Source organism: Gambusia affinis, linkage group LG20 (genome assembly GCF_019740435.1).
Source record: "Gambusia affinis linkage group LG20, SWU_Gaff_1.0, whole genome shotgun sequence".
NCBI classification, from domain to species: domain Eukaryota; kingdom Metazoa; phylum Chordata; class Actinopteri; order Cyprinodontiformes; family Poeciliidae; genus Gambusia; species Gambusia affinis.
Window position 1 is genome coordinate 8,017,957 of NC_057887.1, and position 20,011 is coordinate 8,037,967.

At 40.3% G+C, this 20,011-nt stretch overlaps 4 protein-coding genes across 8 annotated transcripts in view; 3 read left to right on the forward strand and 1 right to left on the reverse strand.

Moving 5' to 3' along the window:
* The window catches only part of LOC122823197 (caskin-2-like), a 62,930-nt gene extending 48,495 nt beyond the window's left edge, over positions 1-14,435 (reverse strand). For 2 of the 4 annotated variants that reach the window (XM_044102580.1, XM_044102578.1), the window contains exon 1: positions 14,375-14,435. The gene's annotated coding sequence lies outside the window, so the exon portion shown is untranslated. Of the gene's footprint in view, positions 1-1,915; positions 2,135-14,374 lie in introns of those variants that run through there. The other 2 variants (XM_044102577.1, XM_044102576.1) reach the window with 2 other exon arrangements.
* On the forward strand, positions 3,394-7,407 carry mettl9 (methyltransferase like 9). 2 transcript variants are annotated; one of them, XM_044102584.1, is made up of 6 exons: positions 3,394-3,650; positions 3,830-3,991; positions 4,982-5,172; positions 5,243-5,452; positions 5,641-5,825; positions 5,919-7,407. In XM_044102584.1, the coding sequence occupies exons 2-6, from the start codon at positions 3,896-3,898 to the stop codon at positions 6,146-6,148; spliced, it is 912 nt and encodes a 303-aa protein (XP_043958519.1). In that variant the 5' UTR covers positions 3,394-3,650; positions 3,830-3,895; the 3' UTR covers positions 6,149-7,407. The 2 variants fall into 2 exon arrangements, with proteins under 2 accessions (XP_043958519.1, XP_043958518.1); XM_044102583.1 differs by lacking the exon at positions 3,394-3,650 and having other exon boundaries at positions 3,675-3,991.
* kdelr2b (KDEL endoplasmic reticulum protein retention receptor 2b) lies at positions 8,020-12,931 on the forward strand. The gene is made up of 5 exons (XM_044102585.1): positions 8,020-8,331; positions 9,900-10,000; positions 10,168-10,326; positions 10,406-10,658; positions 11,917-12,931. The coding sequence occupies exons 1-5, from the start codon at positions 8,241-8,243 to the stop codon at positions 11,949-11,951; spliced, it is 639 nt and encodes a 212-aa protein (XP_043958520.1). The 5' UTR covers positions 8,020-8,240; the 3' UTR covers positions 11,952-12,931.
* On the forward strand, positions 13,196-19,149 carry LOC122823199 (zinc finger protein 37-like). The gene is made up of 7 exons (XM_044102581.1): positions 13,196-13,451; positions 14,381-14,583; positions 14,717-14,818; positions 15,003-15,098; positions 15,342-15,452; positions 15,532-15,655; positions 16,844-19,149. The coding sequence occupies exons 1-7, from the start codon at positions 13,421-13,423 to the stop codon at positions 18,802-18,804; spliced, it is 2,628 nt and encodes an 875-aa protein (XP_043958516.1). The 5' UTR covers positions 13,196-13,420; the 3' UTR covers positions 18,805-19,149.
* Positions 19,150-20,011: the final 862 nt, after the last annotated feature.

The following is a 20,011-nucleotide window of genomic DNA, read 5'->3' on the forward strand; positions in this document are numbered from 1 at the left end:
TAGGTACAGGCACAGCTTTGCAGAAAAATAAGCAAGTCCGTATCGGATGTTCAACAACATTATTATTGAGACTTCTTTTATTTATTTCACCTTTATTTATACAGGTAGCTCTCACTGAGCCATGATGTCTCAGTTTCAAGAAGGACCCATTTTAAACAGTCATTACAGCTAACTGAAAAGTGGAACAGTAAATAAAACAAAAATACAGTGGCATTAAAAACACTGTATGCTTTCTGGGTTGTCATTTAGTTTCAGTTTAGCTAAGCTGCACAGCTACAGGTGTGTTGACTTTGTGTTGACTCTTAGGTAGTGCTAGACTTTGACTCGAACTTGAAATCTACTCCTCACTTTTGTTTTTTCCATTTAAGAATCATTTCTAAAAAAAAATACGCGTCATAGTCTCCGGAGCAGTTCTAAGGAACATTATTGATGCCTTTGCGTCATCGCATTTACACTCCTGCGATTCTCTTTTTGCCAGTCTAGACAGATAAATAATTTCACTTCTGCAAGCTATTCAGAACGCAGCAGCCAGACTCCGAACTAAGTCCAATAAACAAACTCGTATCACTCCAGGGGTTATACTTTCTACACTGGCTTCCGGTGGATTTTGGAAATCAGTTGAGGTCTTTTATTCACACTAAGTGGGCAAGTTCCTGGTGATTTGAGTCAGCTTTTATGCAAACACTCTTCTGCTTGCAACCTCTGATCCCAGAATGTGATCTGCGGCTTCATGGAGAACAGTTAGCACCTTGTAACTTTGCTTTGCTAACAAATCTGTGGACTAGAAAACCATTTTGATAATAATTTTAGCTGCTTTGAAACAGGAACTTTTATCACCTCAGTGTACTTTTATACCACTAACTGTACTTCTCATGTTCCAACAGGACAAATCTCCCACAATAAGAGCAACAGCTACTTTTAATGTTCAGTCAATAATTGGTGGAAGAAGTAACGGAATCGAATGAAAGATTTTTTTTTCCCTTACTGCCAATTATACATTTAAGCAGAAAAAAAGATGAGTAAAACAATGATAGATTAACTTGACACAGCCATTGTTTTTAGAAATGCAGGAAACTTGCTCTGTCACAAGCTTAAAACTAATCTGTTTCTCTTCCTCTGTGGCAAAAAGGTCTTGCTCCATTGATAACAACTTAGCCAGAGAATCTTCTTTTGTAATGTGAGGCATTTTGCTAGTTTGTGAAGTCTGACAAAGGGGCTTAAGCTGTAATAGCGACATAGAGCCAGCAGCTGCTTAAAACCAACTGGAATATTCTGTGCAAAGCCACGACAAAAGGAAACTAACCAAACCAAAAGAAGTGAGGACATAAACACTGTCTCTGGGGATTTATCTTCCTCTGCCTTTGACAGAAAATCAGGCTGGAATTAAAAACAAACCTGAGGTGCGGAATGGTAAACAAACAAAGGAAGATACAGTAGAACAGAACCGGCTGGTGATGGCCAACACGCATGGTTCAGTTAGTATCACGTCAGCTGGTGGTCCAGCACTGCGCCCTGCAGCAGATGCCAATGCATGTCTCTGCACTGACACATGATCTAAAAGCAGTGAGGCACCTTGCCAGGCCGTAAACAACTGCACAGATCCTGCTTAACATGGGCCAGAATGTAAACAAGGGCTCCAAACCTGGCTTGTTATCCCTGGGGAGCTACAGTGGAACTTCACTGATACACGATAAAGCACGTAATCTACCCTAGAACAACTTCAGAGTCGCAACAAAGATTAATCTAAGTGTTGACTCCTTATATTCATATATAAATGTGTGTGTTCGCATGTGTGTATTCTAAACAATAAAACAATAACTACGTAAATACGTAAAGTCTAATTTAAAAGTTATCTTATAAGTTCCACAGGTCGCACGAGGAAACCAGAACATTTGTGAAGGATTCTAGGCAGTACCTCAGCCAGTGGTTCCCCTCACTTGCTGTCCCTTACTGTCAAGATGTTTCTAGTTCCGACTGGATAAGTCAAACTCCAATGCCATTCCCGAACACCGCTGTTCTCTAATGAAGTCGGTGCCGTTTTTAGCAGGACAATAATAGAAAGTAAAGCAGAGTTCTCACCTGCCGACGACACGCAGTCGAGGAGCGCAACTCACTGAGCCGCACGAGACTGAGGAGCGTCAAGTGGAACAAAACGACACGAGGTACTTCCGCTTTGCTTTGAAAATAATGCTCGTGATTGACGCGCCTAAAGAAGTTTAAAACCCCGTTTTCTTGCTATTATTTTTTAACGATAGCGTTGTTTTCCACTGCGTGTCTCTTATGCATGCGTATTGGACTACCTGTCCAATACGCTGTCCAAATATTTAAGTGTTTTAAATCTTTGGTCTTCATATATATAAAGGCAAGATGTAATGTCTGTAATCTGTTTCCTGTCATGGCTATAACTTTCCTAACTTTACAGTACCGTTCAGACCATAGCGCTTAAATACAAAGTGGACAGAACTCCAACCACTGTCTGCGTCTAGTGTAAATACGAGGCATGCTGAAAAAGAAGACTTTATTTATTATATTTAAACAATCAGTATGATGAGAGTGACGCCGAAAAATGCTACTATTTTGAGCACTTTAGCTTACACCGCTGCTTTACCGTAGGTGTAGTAGTTGTGTGGCAGCGACATCTGCTGGCTTCACAATACAGCTGTTTCAGAAAACAATATTTGGAAGAGTCGGGCGCTTGCTGAGATGCTCTAACGTGAAACAAAGTCAAATAAATTAATAAATAATGAAGAAAAAAAATTGAAAACAGTTCAAAAAGAAAATCTTTTTTCGTCGTATCCTTGGCATGACTGAAATAGGAAACATGTATTTGATCTTCTATTGTCATGGAAATACATTTTAATAAATTCGAACTCATGATGGGTATTCTGTTTGTCCGTATTGAAATTAAACCACCATAAGATTTCGAGGTTGTTTATTTATTTATTAAGTGAGCATATATGGACGACATACGGATTACCCCCACCAAAGGTAATTAAAATTTTCTCTTTCATTATTAAATCTGATACCCGACGACTAATATAAGAGCATGTTTGTTTGTCCTCCACGAAGAAAATAGAATAGAATAGAATAGAATAGAATAGAATAGAATAGAATAGAATAGAATAGAATAGAATAGAATATATATGAATAACAAGATATGTGGGTTTTACCTTTGAAAATTATTTTTATAATAAAAAAGGTCATTTCGGGATGTCCGCGTGAGCGTCCAACGACAAACAAGTCCAAAACTATTTTCTCAAACTAATGTTGCTTGTTTTGTATTAGATTGTCCTTTTTCTGCTCAGTTTCTTATGTTAAATTAGACTTTTTTTGCTTTAAAAACTGGCTTGTAAAACTGTTATATATGGCTGTCTGTTTTAGGGGCGGTGGGCGGTCAAAAGCCAGTTTCTGGATCTGCTTGTTCGCTTCAAGTCAACCACGCAGAAGCTGCGTAGCGCCGCATTGCGCAAATGAGGAAGTAACTTCTTGTTTTTGTTGTAGGCTATCAGGGCAGAGACTCACTCGGCTTTAAACCCCACTGGACATTGTCAGTTTTACCCCAGCAGACAATGTTTGTTGGTTTCCCCCCCTGAAGATTAAGAAGAATTAAACAGTAGCAGGTGTCCTTAAAGCCACCGCGCACTCCTCAGGTTTGTTTGGTTGTCGCTTTGAAAGCGGAGACGTGACGATTTGCACCTCCTTCTGTCCTGTCACCATTCATTATTAAGCACATCTCTCTCTCTGTGGCCGCTGTATCGACTTCTCAGCTGCTTCTGTCAGCTTTCACCGCTCAGACTTATTTTTTTCTTCCATTATGTGTCATGTGCAGCTGAGAACACTGATTTTTGTAGCCTGGGTGCTGGGCTACGTGGCCTTCCTGCTCTCCATCAAGAGGATGTGGACAGGGAAACACATCCGCAGTCCGCTGGTCCGCTCGCTCTTTATGAGCATGGTGACCGAGGGTGAAGCGGGAACAGCTGACCAGCCGGAGGTAAGGATGGCTGGGATGAAAAAGATATTTGACCATGCTGTCACACCGATTCTATGTATCAAAGCGCTTCCTGTATGAGTCATTAATGCGCTTTTATGTTGGCAACACCTCTGGGACGGTTCCACCTTTCTCCATTGTAAGAGACGGTGGTTCTCTTACATCCTCCATCCTTATAAATAACTTTATAATGCTTTCCAGGCTGATGGATGTCAATGGCTTTGTTTCTCAGTTTATTATAGATAAGTGCATTATGTGTTGTTTCTTAAGCCCTGACTTCTTCTTTTTGTCATTTAAGCTCTATTCATACTGTATTTTTTCCCATAGTTACAGTTTTGATAACTTTTTCCTATAAGTGGATAAAATCAACATTAGAAACTGTTTTATGTATTTACTAAGGTTAACTTTTGTCAAATAAAGTAAATTTGATGTTCTGAAACTGTTTTGATGTGTCTGAAGTGACACACAAAAACACCTGTCAGGGGACAGGTAGTTTGGTCAAATAAAAGTTAGTGTAGCATGAAAAATTCTTTACTTGTTTAACCCATTGTTACTTTTAAAATATCAAATCAAACAGAGTACAGTTATTACCAGTACAGAGGTAGATGTAAAGCAATAAAACCATTTTAGAGAATCCAAACATAAGCAAATGAGAAAAGGAAAAGTCTGAAAGTTAAAATGCCTTTTAAAGACTACAACGTCAATCAGACTCTTACAGATAATAATTAGATCTAATTTGGCAGTAATTATCTCAGATGGAGGGGGGTTGTTTCACAGTATCAGTGGTATGTTGAGTATAATGTGCAGAAAAATTTGGAGCAAGAGCTTCAAATCTGAGATTTTGGATCTCTACACACAATATCAGTTTTAAAATTCTGACTATGTAATGTGTAAACCGATTTTCGCCATTAGCTATTTCGCTCAAACTATCTGATCAGTTGAAGTCATTTGTTGTTGCTTTGTTTTCTTCCACCTTGCCCTGCCCTCGTTTAGTGGTACCGATGCTGTCCGGACCTGATGGGAGAATCTGTGCGCCCCCTGTTTGTCCAGAGCCACATGGACACTGACACCAAGGCGTTTCTCGAGCACAGCCAGGAGAAGTCCGGCTGGCTTTTCACACAGCTCTATCACTCTCTGGTATCAACTGTCCTCAGTCCTATGGTGTCGCGCACCTCCATCAACGGGTGAGTGTTACCAGGTGTCTTGTGTTTCAAACCGAGGCCTTCCGTCTCTCTGATCTGCCGCCCGCCTCAGCTTTCTGGGCCGGGGCTCCATGTTCGTCTTTTCCGCCGATCAGTTCCAGCAGTTGCTGCGGATCGGCCCGGACTGGGAGGCCGACAGGCTCCTGGATCTTGGAGCCGGAGACGGAGGAGTCACAGAGGTCATGGGAGTCCACTTCAAGCAGGTCTACGTTACTGAGGTCTCGCCACCAATGAAGTGGCATCTCCAGAGGAGGAATTACACGTGAGTGGGGGGGAGGATGGCTCACTTCCTGGGATGAGAGACGAAATGTTTTTTGAACCTGTTTAAGTTTTTTTTCAGCATGTCATTACTTTCTGCGGTTTTATCTATTAATACAATCCCACTTAAATTGTTATTTTCAGTTAGCAGAGAGTGACAAGAGGGTTTTTGTGCCCTTTCGTTGTGCATAGACTGCTGGGCATAGATGAGTGGCAGCACACTGGTTTCCAGTATGATGTAATCAGCTGCCTGAACCTGCTGGACCGCTGCGACGATCCTCTGCATCTCCTGCGGGACATCAGGAGCTCCCTGGTCCCCGAGACGGGAAGACTCATCTTGGCTGCTGTGCTTCCCTTCCAACCTTACATTGAAGTCGGTCAGTGGGGCAACAACAAAGTCATGCTTTTGATTTGATTTCCGATCTAAATAAAATAAAAATTACTTTTTCTCCCCCCTCCTCATCTCCTAGGAGGGAAGTGGGAGCGTCCAAAGGAGCACCTTAAAATCGCGGGAAAGACGTGGGAGGAGCAAGTCACGAATCTGTGCAGTGAGGTTTTCCAGCGGGCAGGTTTTGAGTTGGAGGCCGTGACCAGACTGCCGTACCTCTGCGAAGGCGACATGTATAACGACTACTATGTACTGGATGATGCAGTTTTTGTTCTCAAGGCATCAGAGGACGCCGGGGATTCTCCTCAGTGAGAATGGAACTGATTGTCGGGGCAGATGCTCTCCAAATGTTTTAGGGGTTTCTTTTTTCTCCACGGGTGTTAGTGCAATGTAAAACGTGTCGTTCTTGCAGTCATCCGTTTCCGACTTGGGTGGAAATGGGGAGTCGCACGTGAAGCTCAGGTGCTGTGGTTTAGATCTTTTGGATCCAGAGATACCTCAACTATTTAAGCAATAAAGGGGAAAAAAAAAATAAGTGAGGCTATCGGGACAGCCACTAAAAATTTGGTTCTTCTGACATATCATCATCACCATAAGTGTTAATCTGTAAAGTCTGGTACTTGTATTTTGTGTTAAGATTTAAATGTTAACTTCACCAGTGAAGACAAACATTGTTTTTTTTTTGGTTACTTTTAGCACATGACAACAGTTGTAAATACTAATGGAAAAAGTAAAACATTCTTTACATTTCCTGGTTACCGAGAAAAGGTTCAGCAAAACAATGTGAACTTATAATACTGCCTTTAGTGCTTTTTATCAAATTTACTAGTAAAAGCTCTCAAATTCGCTCGTTAACTTGTAAATCTGTCATGCATATGAGTGAACATACAAAAAACGGAATCGTTTTAGGGCCTGGGGCAAAATTAAAGACAAGAGCCCACCTTTTTGTTTTGTTTTGTTTTTTACCATTCAGTTTTTTGCATTTTCTTTTTTTGTTGTCTAAGAGCTACTTGCAGTTTCCTGCTGTTTTATCATTGCAGTCTTCAACATTTATTTGTGTACAATTGTTTCAGACTCAGTTAGATCTTGATTCATTTTATCTGTATCTGTGGATGTTGCTTTCTGGGACAAGATGCTTTTGATTTATTTATTTTTTTTCTTGCTCATGGCTGGAGTGCATGGTAGCTTAGATTTCTACGGTGTTCATTTTACATGGGAAGCCATTTGGTCTTGAAAGATTTAATGTCATTACGCACACAAAGGAAGGCGAAGCAGCCATTATGATCTCTGTGTTGTATTGACTGTCTGAAAAGGGGGGGAACACTAAGGTAAGAGAACGAAAGAAGTCTAGCTCTGACATATGATGGTCTCATTGGTTGGTTTTGAATTTAAAAATCTGGAATCAATTTTTTTCATTATTATTTGATTGTGTTTTTTTTCCCCAAGCCATTTGACATAAAATAATGTTTGTGATCCAGATGATGGTGCCAAATGGCAATTCAAATATGTGCCATGATATTTTTATGAGTAAAAGTTGTGTTCCTGAATAAAAACTACAATTTTTTAGATGATTTGTCTTTTGTGGGGGTTTTTTATTTGTTTTTATCCAGTGTCATGAAAGGACATTACATTCAAATCCGACAATTTGTAGTTTCTGACAAAACTTCCAAGTGAGTATTCTTGCCAAAAAAGGGGTGGTCTACTGCCAAACCAAGAAGTTTTTATGACTATTTATTTATTTATTTATTTATACCAGTCTGAAACTCCAGTTTTTGTTGTGCAGACTTATCAGATGCATACAAACGAATGTACTCGGTAATATACATCGAAACGTATGATTTACTGTAAATATGTCAAGAAATTATGAGAAACGTATCTAAAATAATCTAAGCCACATAAATTGTCACTATCAAAACTTTTGCTCATGATTGCCCATTTTACTACATCTCTCACTTGCATCTCCTGATAAACAACTTCAACATGTATCCTAATGACACGTCAAATATATCCTCCATACAGCTCAGCGGAATGTGCTGTCGTCTTGAAATTATCAACTAGTACGAACCGATAAAGGAAAACTGAGCTTTTCTTCTGAAACGGAAGGCAGGCTTCGCTTGACATAAATTACGCAAATGAGGCAGTGCGCTTTTTTGATTGGCTAATGTTCGTTCTTTTCTCGCTTGTCATTGGATGCTGCTGTGTTGGCCACGTCTCCCGGCCACGTCGCTCGCCACTCGCCATTTTCCTACTTTCCCCTGAGCTAAATACCGTAGTATTTTTCTGGCGTCGCGTTTGTGTTCAGCTTTACAGTTGGGCTGGGTGGAAAAGGGAGTGTTGCCGGAGAGGAACGGAATTCACCGAAGAGTTTTGAGATAGGTTGGTGACTGAGGGGGCTTCCTCAAACATGAACATTTTCAGGCTAACCGGCGACTTGTCCCACCTAGCAGCCATCATCATTTTGTTGCTAAAAATATGGAAAACCAGGTCCTGTGCCGGTGAGTACACCCCTTTCTTCTTTCTTTCATACAAAACTCAGTTTTAGAAATGTCTGTTCAAAATGTAAGTATTTATCTCGGTTTCTTGGTTGAACCTCACTTATTAGCTCCAAGCTAACGTTAGCTATAACTTGCTAGTAGTACCCGGTGCAGTAAAGCTACCGTTTCTGTCAGAAAATATGACGTTTCATACCGACACTGCTGCTACTACGAAGAACAATGCGACGTTGTAATGAACGCCTGCAGGTGGCTTTAGTGGCGACCGGATTCCTAAGTGTTGTCAGCTGAGTGTGCATAGTTTGCTCTTAGTTTGACATGTTAGGCCCTTCAAAATTTCTATTATTCACCTACAATGAGTTCTTCCACGTTTTTACCGCTTCTCCCACCGCAGTTCGGTTTCTGTGTTCTGTGACGTGGCAGTGGCCTATTCAGAAGTAACAGTCGGAGTCCACAGTTTGGCTGTGTCCTGGAGAGTTGCGGGAGGCAGTTTGCTGTGTTTTTATATATATATTTTTTCTCTTTTGTTTGGATCAAATGTTACAGCTGTGCATCAGTCAGCTCCTTGAGTTATCACTGCTGCTTGCAGGAGATTGACTCACATCGTTAGCTTTCCCGGTCTTATCCAACCTCCAGAGACCTGTTTCAGTATCGGTATCCCCATCCTGCGAGCTGGATATTAAAACAAAACTCATGCACAGGGACGCATCTAAGTACTTTCTGAGATGTATGTAAGAATATTACAGGCACTCCCTTGGAGGTTTTGCATGGACACACAGTTGTTAAATACAGAAAATGTGGACTAGAAACAATTGTTTTGGCGCCCCCTCTAACGTGGCACCCCTAGGAGTGCATACCCAGTTTTTGCTAATAATGCATCACAGTTGAGTTCTGATTAGTTAGTATTATTGTAAAGATACTCTACTAGTGTTGGCACTAGTCTGTTGATTAGACATTTATACTTTTTAATCAGTAATTTCTCAAAAACAAAAGCTAAGAGTTTTGTCAAAACTGCTTAAAGGTACTGTACACTTATTTTATTTACTTGGATCCAGAGTTGGAAGTGTTTCCACTTCACTGCTCTCCTGGTCTTGTATTAATTGTGTCTCCTGATGGTCAAGTATTAAAACAGCAGGGCTGAGCTCAAATCGTGGCACCGGCAGGTCTCTCTTAAAAAATATCTCATGTCTGAATTAAAATTAAATGTGTGTTTTTACAGGCTTTGCACTCTATTTCCATTCATTCAAATGAAAATTGCCTCCCTCTGATGGGTGTTAATAATTTAGGTCATCTGAACATGAAGAGCATGGCACAATACATAGCTGATTACCTGGCCAAAGACGGTACAAATCAGTGATGATCATATTGCCCATATTACCTTCCATAACAATTATGGAGGGTAATGTGTTGACAAGAAAACACACACACAACACTAATAAAAGACACTTGATACTGATGATTTGGCAGTAAAACAGTCTGTGCCAGACTGCAGCAGCATTCCTCTTACTTGTTCCTGTGAGAAGAATGCACTCTTTAACTTCCTGTTTCTGCCATCTGCTGTCTCCTTGCAGGTATTTCTGGAAAGAGTCAGGTCCTGTTTGCCTTGGTCTTCACCACTCGCTACCTGGACCTGCTTACGTCCTTCATCTCCCTCTACAACACCTCAATGAAGGTAAATCGCATTGCGACAAGTGTTTCCCGCAAGGCGTGAGCACACAGTGCTGAGGTGGATCTTACCCTGGAACTAACACGCCTGTGTTTGCTGAAGGATGATCCGCATCCTCCCGCCCTGCGTGATTCTGTTTGCGTTAAGCTAGTGCGCTTGTTGTCGTCCTGCAGATTATCTACATCGGATGCGCTTACGCCACCGTCTACCTGATCTACATGAAGTTCAAGGCGACCTACGATGGGAACCATGACACGTTCAGAGTGGAGTTCCTGGTGGTCCCAGTGGGCGGGCTGGCTTTCTTGGTCAATCATGACTTCTCCCCTCTGGAGGTCAGTAATCTAACCCAATTCTAAAGCAGATCTTTTATCCAGTTCAGTCATAAACATGCTGGAATTGTTTGTCCCGCAGATCCTGTGGACATTTTCCATCTACTTGGAGTCGGTGGCCATCCTCCCACAGCTCTTCATGATCAGCAAAACGGGAGAGGCTGAGACCATCACCACCCACTACCTGTTCTTTCTAGGACTCTACAGGGCCCTCTACCTCATCAACTGGATATGGAGGTTCTACTTTGAAGGATTCTTTGACATGATCGCCATTGTGGCAGGAGTGGTGCAGACCATCCTATACTGCGATTTCTTCTATTTGTATGTAACAAAAGGTGAGAGCTTTACTTTTTTTAACGCTTTTAATTTTTACAAAGAAGGTGTAACCTTTTCTAAAGCATTTAGGTGATAAATGTTGTAAAACATGTATCTTGTGTGATCTTATGTAGCCAGTTTCTCCTCGGTCACAAAGCACAGAACCTCACTCTGTTTGTAAAGGTCGGGCTTCTCTTGTAACCAAACTCGCTGTTGGGAGTGTTTCAGCTTGCAAAGGAACATTTGTGATAACCACATACTGAAATAGAGTCCATCCCATTAGGGCAGGTAGAGGCTGGGCCAGACTTCAGAAAAGGCTTACTTGAGCAGTAACCCAGGGCTTCAACTTTTGGGGGACTCCAAAGATTTGATTTTATTTTTTTTAAATGAATGCTTGTTTTCAATTGTTCTTTATATAAAACTTATAGGCCCATATTAGATTATGTTAATATTTTGGGATTTTTATTAATATAAATAACATCCAAGCATTTTAAAATACAAAGTTATATATTTTTTTTTAAACAATGTGGAGCTACTGCTCAGGGGACACATTCAATCTGCCATGCATCAATTCATGTATAGGACTATTTATTAATGTATTGTAATTTGCTTTAGTAGAACTTTTTCTGTTGTGGGTTTGGCACCAAACTGGCTGCAGCCCAGGGGCCCAAATCCTTGTTAATCCGGCCTTGGATAAAGGAATTAAAGTTGGGACAATGGCAGCAACTGGGCTAGAGATCTGGGATGTTTCAGACTTGGATTTGAAGGATATGCTGTTGACATTTTTATGCCGAGTACCACATGGCATCTTTATGTGTATGAGAGTTGGCAATAATTGAGGTGAATATTAGCTTTATGTTAGTAAAATAAAAAAACCAAATGATCCACAAACTGCTCAGCCTGTGCTTTACTAGATTTTAATCATGTCCATTTTGGTCCTTATTGATGGAAAATGTGGTAGGTCAAATCTTTTTATTTTTATTTTTCAATATAGCGTTTTAAAAACTAAGTCAGAGGAAGCGCAACAGGTGTGATCAGCTATTTCACAGGAAGTTACTTTCCGTGTGTTTTCTGTTCATTTGGACTGCACCTTTTTAACAGTGAGACTGCAGAAGAAAACGGGCTAAATGAATTGATGTTATCGTACCCATTTGCTTAACTTGTCATGTTTAAATATTTTCTCTTCGATTTAAAATGCTAAACCCTTTGCTCTAAAGTAATTTCAACTGTTCTAACATTGCTGTGTCTTATTGCTGTTTCTGCTCTGCCTGGTTTCAGTTCTCAAAGGAAAGAAGCTGAGTCTGCCAGCCTAAGTGCCAAAGAGAAGCGACTTAGCAAATTGGGAGCGATCGGAGGGGAACAGGAACAGCAGTGGACACCTTTTGCAAAATATAAAAAAAAAAAGAAAATAATAATTACAATGGTATCACGTCCCTTCCTCCTCCACCACGGCCTTCTCCTCTTCTCCTCCAACCAGCGTAAGATGCCTGAGACAGAGCAACTCTGGAGCTGCCGACTGATCCAGAACCGGTGGATTCGGAACGCCTGCATTCGGATTTCTGTTTGATGCATCTTGCCTTAACTTTTTTTATTGCTCTGTATAAAGGAAGCGAAACGCTGCAGGTTTTCTACATAAAAAAAGGGAGGATCATTGGCATGTAAGAGGTGAAGATGCCTGAGATTTGGCAGGGTATAATACACTGCTGGGAGAACGTTGCGTTTGTAATATTTGCAATCAAAACAAATGTTCTTTCATAAAAATAGGGACATTTATTAAATCATTTTAAAAATGGACAAATAATTCATGTTTCCCCCTACATTTATTTGACTATTTTACATTCCCACTTGTAAAGTTTGTTCTGGCATAAAAATGCAGTACATGTAACGTTCTCTGTCCAAGAAAAAAAAAAGCAAGTTGAACACAACTAAAGTTATTTGTTCAGATGTCATCAGAACTGGTTTTGTTTTGTCGGTGTATTTTAACTGTTCATATTTATAGGCTTATGAAGAGTAAATGCAGAAAGCACAGGTGTAAGAAAACAAGCCAGTAAACACATTTCTGTTAATGACTTTTTACATGAGCTCCTGCTCAGTGAGTACACATCACTTGTAATTACACATTATTGCCAAGCTTGTTCATTTCAGAAAAGGTTCTTTTTAACATTTAAAATCCACAAACTGAAGCTTATGTGCTGTAGTCGAAGCCTCACTGCAGAAAGTTTTCATCTTTTAGGTGGAGATGTATTTATTTTTTTTTCTCGCTGATTCCAATAAACACCGAGTCCGGAGAATGGTTTAAGTGTCATCTATTTATTTTCCGCACGACACTGTGTTCACTGGTATTCTTGACTATATATATATATATATATATATATATATATATATATATATATATATAATTTTGAGTATGTCTAATGAGAGCGCAGTTATTTTCGCCGAAACACGTTGTTTGAGCTTTTATAGTATCCGTAGTTCTGTCGATAAGGGCACTGAACAAGCACGCGCGTATTTTGGCGGTGTAAAGCGGCGGAGAAACATAGACTTGGGGAGCTGTATCTAATGGGGAAACACGAATCGATGTAACATCACCTCTCTGGCTGTAGTGGGCGCTCCCGACACAGGGGGAACAGATTTTCACAGGGGAACAGAATTTCGCACAACACCGGAACAGAAAAGACGACGGACAAAACCTTTATACATGCTAAAAGGAAGTATCCGAGAGAGCCCATTTTATTCTGTTATGTCTGGTTTTCGTTAAACCAAGTGTTAGATCAACTGCGATATGGAAGATATTGCTCAGGAACGTTCTTTAGGTGAGTTACTGTCACTGGCTGCCTAAACACATAGTGTAGCTAGCTAACATGGCTTAGCTAGCTACACTAGCTAAGCCATGGCGTTAGTGAGCGCCAAGCTCTACATTTTGGAGTATCTATGTCTTTTTAAAATTAATGTGGAGCAAAAATAAACGTTAGTATAATTTTTCTCATATTTTAAAACCCTTTCGGACGCTGTATTTTGTTTCTGAAAAATCTTATTTATAGCCTTTGTGTGATATATGTTTTTCTTTTGTGCAAAGACATTAGAAAAAGTTGCCAGTGTCAGAAATCGTACAGCTCTCTGCATAGCTTGATCGTCATTTTTAAAGGACTTATTAATAAAGTTAAAGATACAAAGCCGAGTAGAATTTATTTGGATAAAGCCATCCAAATTTATGGAAAAATAAAGGTTAGCATAATGCATACTGGAAAATGGTATTGATTTTAAGGAGAAATTACGTAATTATTAGATAGTTGTAAGCTGCTAAACGAGCCTAAATAATAAGCTTGACAGTGAGTACGAGGGTTTTCTGCAGCTATCCTGTGTTTGGCTTCCCCAAACATTACCGTGTACCACACTTATCTACTTTGCTCTCATCTATCTAAAGGACATTATTGTTGTTAAATTTAAATAGATGTTAGGAAGATTTATTTAATAGCCATTGGATCACGTTCATTACTGATTGGGTGGAGATTAGATTCTTTGAAAAAAGTACAAATTACATTGATGGCCATGGAGATCAGAGTCCATCAACTAACTGCATCATTGGAGTGGTTCGGGATTATTGTATCGTTCATACTCAACAGATGAATTGGTTTGTGCTTGTACGAGCTTAAAATGAGAGGAATTGCATGCTTGTTCGTAACAAAACATGAAATAAAACCAATGATTCCCCCTTGTTAACGTAGCATCTGTTTACCTTCAGGTGCGCCTTTTTCTCTCTCCGTTCTGCGTCTCCTGGTGCCGCCACTACGGCTGGCCTCTGCAGCGATCTGGCAAACTGTCCAGCAGAAGGTCGTGGCTGACTACGGCATCCTGGAGGAATTTGTTTCTATGGTTACTGACACGATTCCAGAGCTGCTTACCAGTCGGCAGAGGGCCCAGCTCACACTGGGTCTGAGAGCACGGGTAAGGTGTCGTCCAGATTCAGACACTGCCTGTAGTTTTGACGTAATTAACACAGCTAAGCATGATGACATCTAATCACAACTGTTATTTAGGAGTAAAAAAAAAAAATTGTTATTCTTTGGGGTTTTTTCAGTTGATCTTGGATTTATGCCAACGGGAAGCTGCTCCTGACTGCGAGCTTGTTGAACCACATTTGAACAGGATGGAAATGCTCATCAGGTCATGGCTTGAAGAGGTGACTGAAATTAGGCACGGGGGTTGAAGTCCACCCACCAATAGCGCATCGTTGATCCACTTTGGGAGTTAGTTATTAAACTGCATTCTGCAAGGGCTTTTTGTCTCAATATTTAGTTTTTAATTTCTTAATCTACAGAGCTCCTTTTCACTGCTTGAATGTTTATCTGTGGCTTATCTTACAGACCGGTAGTCCAAACCCAGAAGTGTCCCACTTGGACTTTGTGGATCTGGTTAAGAAGCTACTGGGAAGCCCTGATGAGAGAGAACGCTTCTTTCAGGTTAGGCTTGTTGATCTGCTTTTAGTTTGCTGTAATCATGATCATTTTTCGCCTAATTGTAGGGCTGAGATAGTTTATTAAATAATACATCAGGCTCTCAATATCTAGGATCCTGCTTAAAAATAACATCTGCCAGCAGCCTATAGAACCATTTTTAATTATCAGTCAGGGAAAAAAATCTTGATTATTATTTTTTGTCTGTATTTATTTATTGATGAATAAAATATACTCTCTACTTCCCAGCGGGGTTTCCGTGAAGATTTTGGTGCAAAATATGACAAAGCCGTCGATGCGCTGATGTGGTTGTTTTTGTCTAGACTTGAAAACATCCTTCCTGTTCAAACTTTCCATCAGGTACATGAATAAATCCCAGTTTCTGTCTCCTCTTCAAATTAGCAGACATTAAAACGTCCTTACCATTTTCTATGCGCAGGTCGCATCCGTGTTCGGGGAGGTTTCACGTGGCTTGGCAGAATATGTGCAGTCTGTGTCTCAGTGTGACGAGCTTAAAAACCTTCTGCAGCGTCACAAAGACCTCAGTCGACTGGACCACAATGGTAAGTTACAACAATCGGAAACCTGGTGAAGTAAGATGATGCTTTTCAATCAAATTTAAAATTCACAGAAAGCAGTATAGTTTTCCAAATGTTTCCAAGTGACAAAAACAGTTACTTTCTAAAGATGTCAGGGGTTAGGATAGCAACGTTAAAAGTTGACTCCCTTCGAGGGTCTACACAGAAGTTTTACCAAAAATGGCAGTGTTTTCTTTCCTATTTTTCAGACTTAGAAGTTTTGCCCAATTGAAGGTGCCTGCTTCTGAACTTTGTGTTGGTTATAAGTATAGGTAGTCATATCTGATGATTGCTATATTTATTTCTTTTCTTTTCCATCAGGTTGACTTTGAGCTGAGATGGGAAGGGTGGGTCAGGTTTTTTTTTGTTTTTTTTTCTCATTTTTTAGTTGTATTGTTTAATTTTCTTTTCTGTTGGGGAAAAAACAAAACAAAACAGCTGAAACTGCAGGATTGTAATTTTGTAATTTTTATTTTTGTGTAAATGTACTGAGTGTATTGATTAGTATGTGTCCATAGTGTGATGTGTATTGTGTATTTATGTTTTGGCTCTAATTAAAAAAAACCCCAAAAAAAACCTGGTTAGTCTTGTTGCGTCAAGCTCTTTATATGTCAAGAAATACCACTTCACATGCTGGCCCCTTGCACATAGAACGCGATATGCAGCATGCTTACCGCTGCGGTAGGGCTCCCCGCTGTGGAGAAGGATGCGCAGCTCCAAGTTGTGCCCAGGGTTGCCTATGTTGGTTGCTTAGAGACTGAAAAAAGTTGGCTGTTTTTATAGCTGCAAAAATGTAGCCCTCAAATTTTGGATGGGAACTCAGAATAGTAAGTTGTAAACACAGAGTGTAGTTGGAACTAGTAATTTGTGGATCTGATTGAACAAATCTGGAGATTTCCAAACAGGAAGTGAATACTCCAGCGACACTTGGCATACTACTAAAAGAGCTTTAACAGAGCAACTCGTTTCGACTGCCAGCCAAGACACTGGCTGCCGGGTTTTTATCTGTAAGTATCTGGAGTAATCAACATTTCTGGAAATAAAAGCTCAAAATAATTTACTGTTTTAATGAATTAGTACGATATGAATTTGACTTTCTTGCTAGCCTCCATAAAATGTATCTTATGCATTTTAGTCTTACACAAGAAATTATCTTTTTCTTCTCCTTTCCAGATATTTCTCTTGATGGTTCCTGCATCATCTCTGCCCTCAAACTTCCTTCTCTAAAATCCAGCAAGACATCTGAAAGTCAAACAGAAGTCAATATTTTGGGCTGTGTCCCATCATGCCCATCACCTATGGAAGAAGACTCTTCACCATCTCTTGAAGCATCCCAGATAAAACCTCATTCTGCTTCAGGACCTTTAACTGTTGACGCGACTAATTTGGAAAATGGAACCCATCTTTTCAAGAATGAAAATCAAACTGAGAAGAATGTGGGCGACGTCCTTCAAGGTCAAGGGAAGGCTGCGTCTCGTGTCGTGAAGAAGCGTAAAGTTCCTGGGAAAAAACCTGAGAAACCAGCGTTCACAATCTCTCGACCCGTGAGGGCTAACAGGGGAATGTTAATGAAGGAGATTCTTGAGAAGGAGAAAAAGGAGCTAAGGGATAAAGCCCCTCCGGCCAAAAACCCTGCTTCCAGGAAAACCAGGCAATGCAACAAGACTCCCTCTTCAGTGACTGATAAGCAAGAGTCTGCTCGCTCCAGCAAATTGTCTTCGCACAAGCCTCCTGCAGCCACATGCAGTGAGGATGACTCCTGGTCTTACTACTCAGAGAAGTCTTGCCAAGACGATGTCAGTAATGCAGATTCCTGGTCTTACTACTCAGACAACGATGGTTCATTTGCAACACCTGTCAGCAGTCCCGCTGAAAGTGATTCATTTTCTAGCTGCTCTAATGCGGACACTCGCGAAAGTAAGTTCACTCCATCCCCAAAACCAAAACGGTCCAATACGCAAGCCAGCACTCCAAAAAAGACTCGGAATTTCTTGTGTTTTATTTGCAAAGAGCAGGTGAGCAAAAAGCTGCGAGCTCACATAAAAAGCCACTTTCCCGACAAAGACTACACCTGCCCCCAATGTGGCACCAAGTACAAACTCCTCTCTTCGCTTGAGAGACACTTGAAAAAGACCTGCTTCGAGTACCACCTCAAGAATGTAGATCCCACCAAGCCAGAGGAATCCCAGAACCTTTCCAAGTGCGACAAGTGTGGAGATGCATTTCAGTACAAGATTTCCTTACAAAAGCACCTGCTCACACACCATGAGCTGTACTGCAGTGTGTGTCGGACGGTGCTGCGAGACGCGGAAACGCTGGCCCGACACAAAACCGCACACACACCGTTTCAGTGCACCCGCTGTGACCAGACCTTCACCGTTTTTAAGCACTTGGTTAGGCATTTTGAAAACACCCACGAAATTGGCAAACCCTTCAAATGCAATCACTGTCCAAAGATTTCACCTAAGCTCAATGCTTTAATCAGACATGAATGGCAGCACACAGGTCATCTACCCTTTCAGTGTGGTCAGTGCAGTTTAAAGTTCAAGTCATTCTCATATCTTTTGTCCCACGAAAAGGTCCACAAAGGGGAGAAACCCTGCCTGTGCTCGGAATGTGGAAAGACTTTTGCCCACAGGTCCAACCTATACCGCCACATTAGACTCATCCACAGTGCTTCTAGAAATGAGAAGAATTATTCTTGTTCCCAGTGCGAGAAGATCTTTAAAGAAAAGGCCACCCTGATAAGACATCAGAGGACCAAGCACCTCCAGCAACTGTTCCGCAGGGAGTGCCCCTACTGTAGTAAGATGGTCGCTCCGTCAACATTGGCAAGGCATAAAATGATGCACATGGGACAGAGCCCCTTTAAATGCACCACCCCTGATTGCGAGAGTGCCTACAGAACTGCTTCGGAGCTGAAGAGACACGTCCTTTTACACCACACCACTGAGCGACCTCACAAATGTGACGTCTGTGGAAAGGGCTTTGTACGACTCGGCGATCTCAACTTGCACGCAAAAATCCACACTAAAGAACGACCGTTTGTTTGCCACATCTGCGGAAAGGCGTTCCTCAAGTCCTACAGCATGTTTAGACATAAAAGGCTTCTACACTCATCTGTGCCAGATTAGAGTAAAATTGTAGAAACGCTTAAATGAAAGCAGTGAAAATGTCACAAAGCAAGTGCAAATGCTGAGAAAATTGTGTGTACCCAACAGGAGCTGTACCGTTGTCGGATGGATCTTAATGTTTTGGAGATTAAGCTTTTGAAGTACTATAAACGAGACTTTGCAGTAATTAGTACTGGACCAATGACTGGCAACATTTTGTTGCACAAACTGGTGTTAGATGGTGAAACTCCTTTTGTGCAGGTTGATGAGGATTGGAACTGATTCTTCACTCTAAGGAGATTGCGATTGTTATTGAAATTTCTTGACACGCCTTTGCTGAGAAATAAAACAATAATTGTACAAGAAGTTTTCAGTGGTATGTCAATTTCGACTTTCTTCTTGGCTGATGCATATATGAAAGAGGATTGGTACAAACATCTTACAAATGTCAGCTTTGGTTTAAAGTTTGTAACATTTTCTAGCAAAAGGGTTTGAACTTGGTTCTTAAGGGTGAAATGCCATTTAAAAAGAGACCCTTAATCTTATTTTCTGACATTAAATTGAACCAAAGATTTTCTGCTTTTAGGATTACCAAAGTTCTCTGGCCACGCGATTGTCATAGGCATAGATGTTGATGTGTTTTGAGGGACACCGTAACCGATATTGGTGGACAAATTGTGTGCACCCAATCAGTTGTGTTCTTTTTTCTAAAGAAATATATCTTAATCAGTATTGTATCTATGACAGCTAGAACAGAGTATATATTTTTGTTTGTCAGTGTAATTACAAAAAACATCCAAGAATGTAATATATAATATGCAATCTCAAACATAAAATTGGAATTTTGGGCCAAAACGTCAAATTTGCTTTGAAGGCATGTTCTCCATGGAAAGATTATGAGGTTATTTTTGTATTAATGCTATTTTTTTTAAATTGTGTCTCAAAACTTTTAAGATTCAGTTTTATTGTTCTTTCTCCTGGTTTTGGATGACTCGGACTGAAAAGAATTTCTATATCTTGAGTTAAATGTGTGAAAAAAATAAAACTTGAATGTGAATTCAAGAAAATGTTTAGAGAAAATATAATCAAAAAGTGAATACATATGCATCTTTTTATTTGTTTTCATTTGATTTTTATAGCTGATTTTTCTCAGTTCAATTGTGTATATTTCACATATGTTTTAAAAGTCATTAATTTTATTTTACATCTCGCCATTCATTTTAACAAG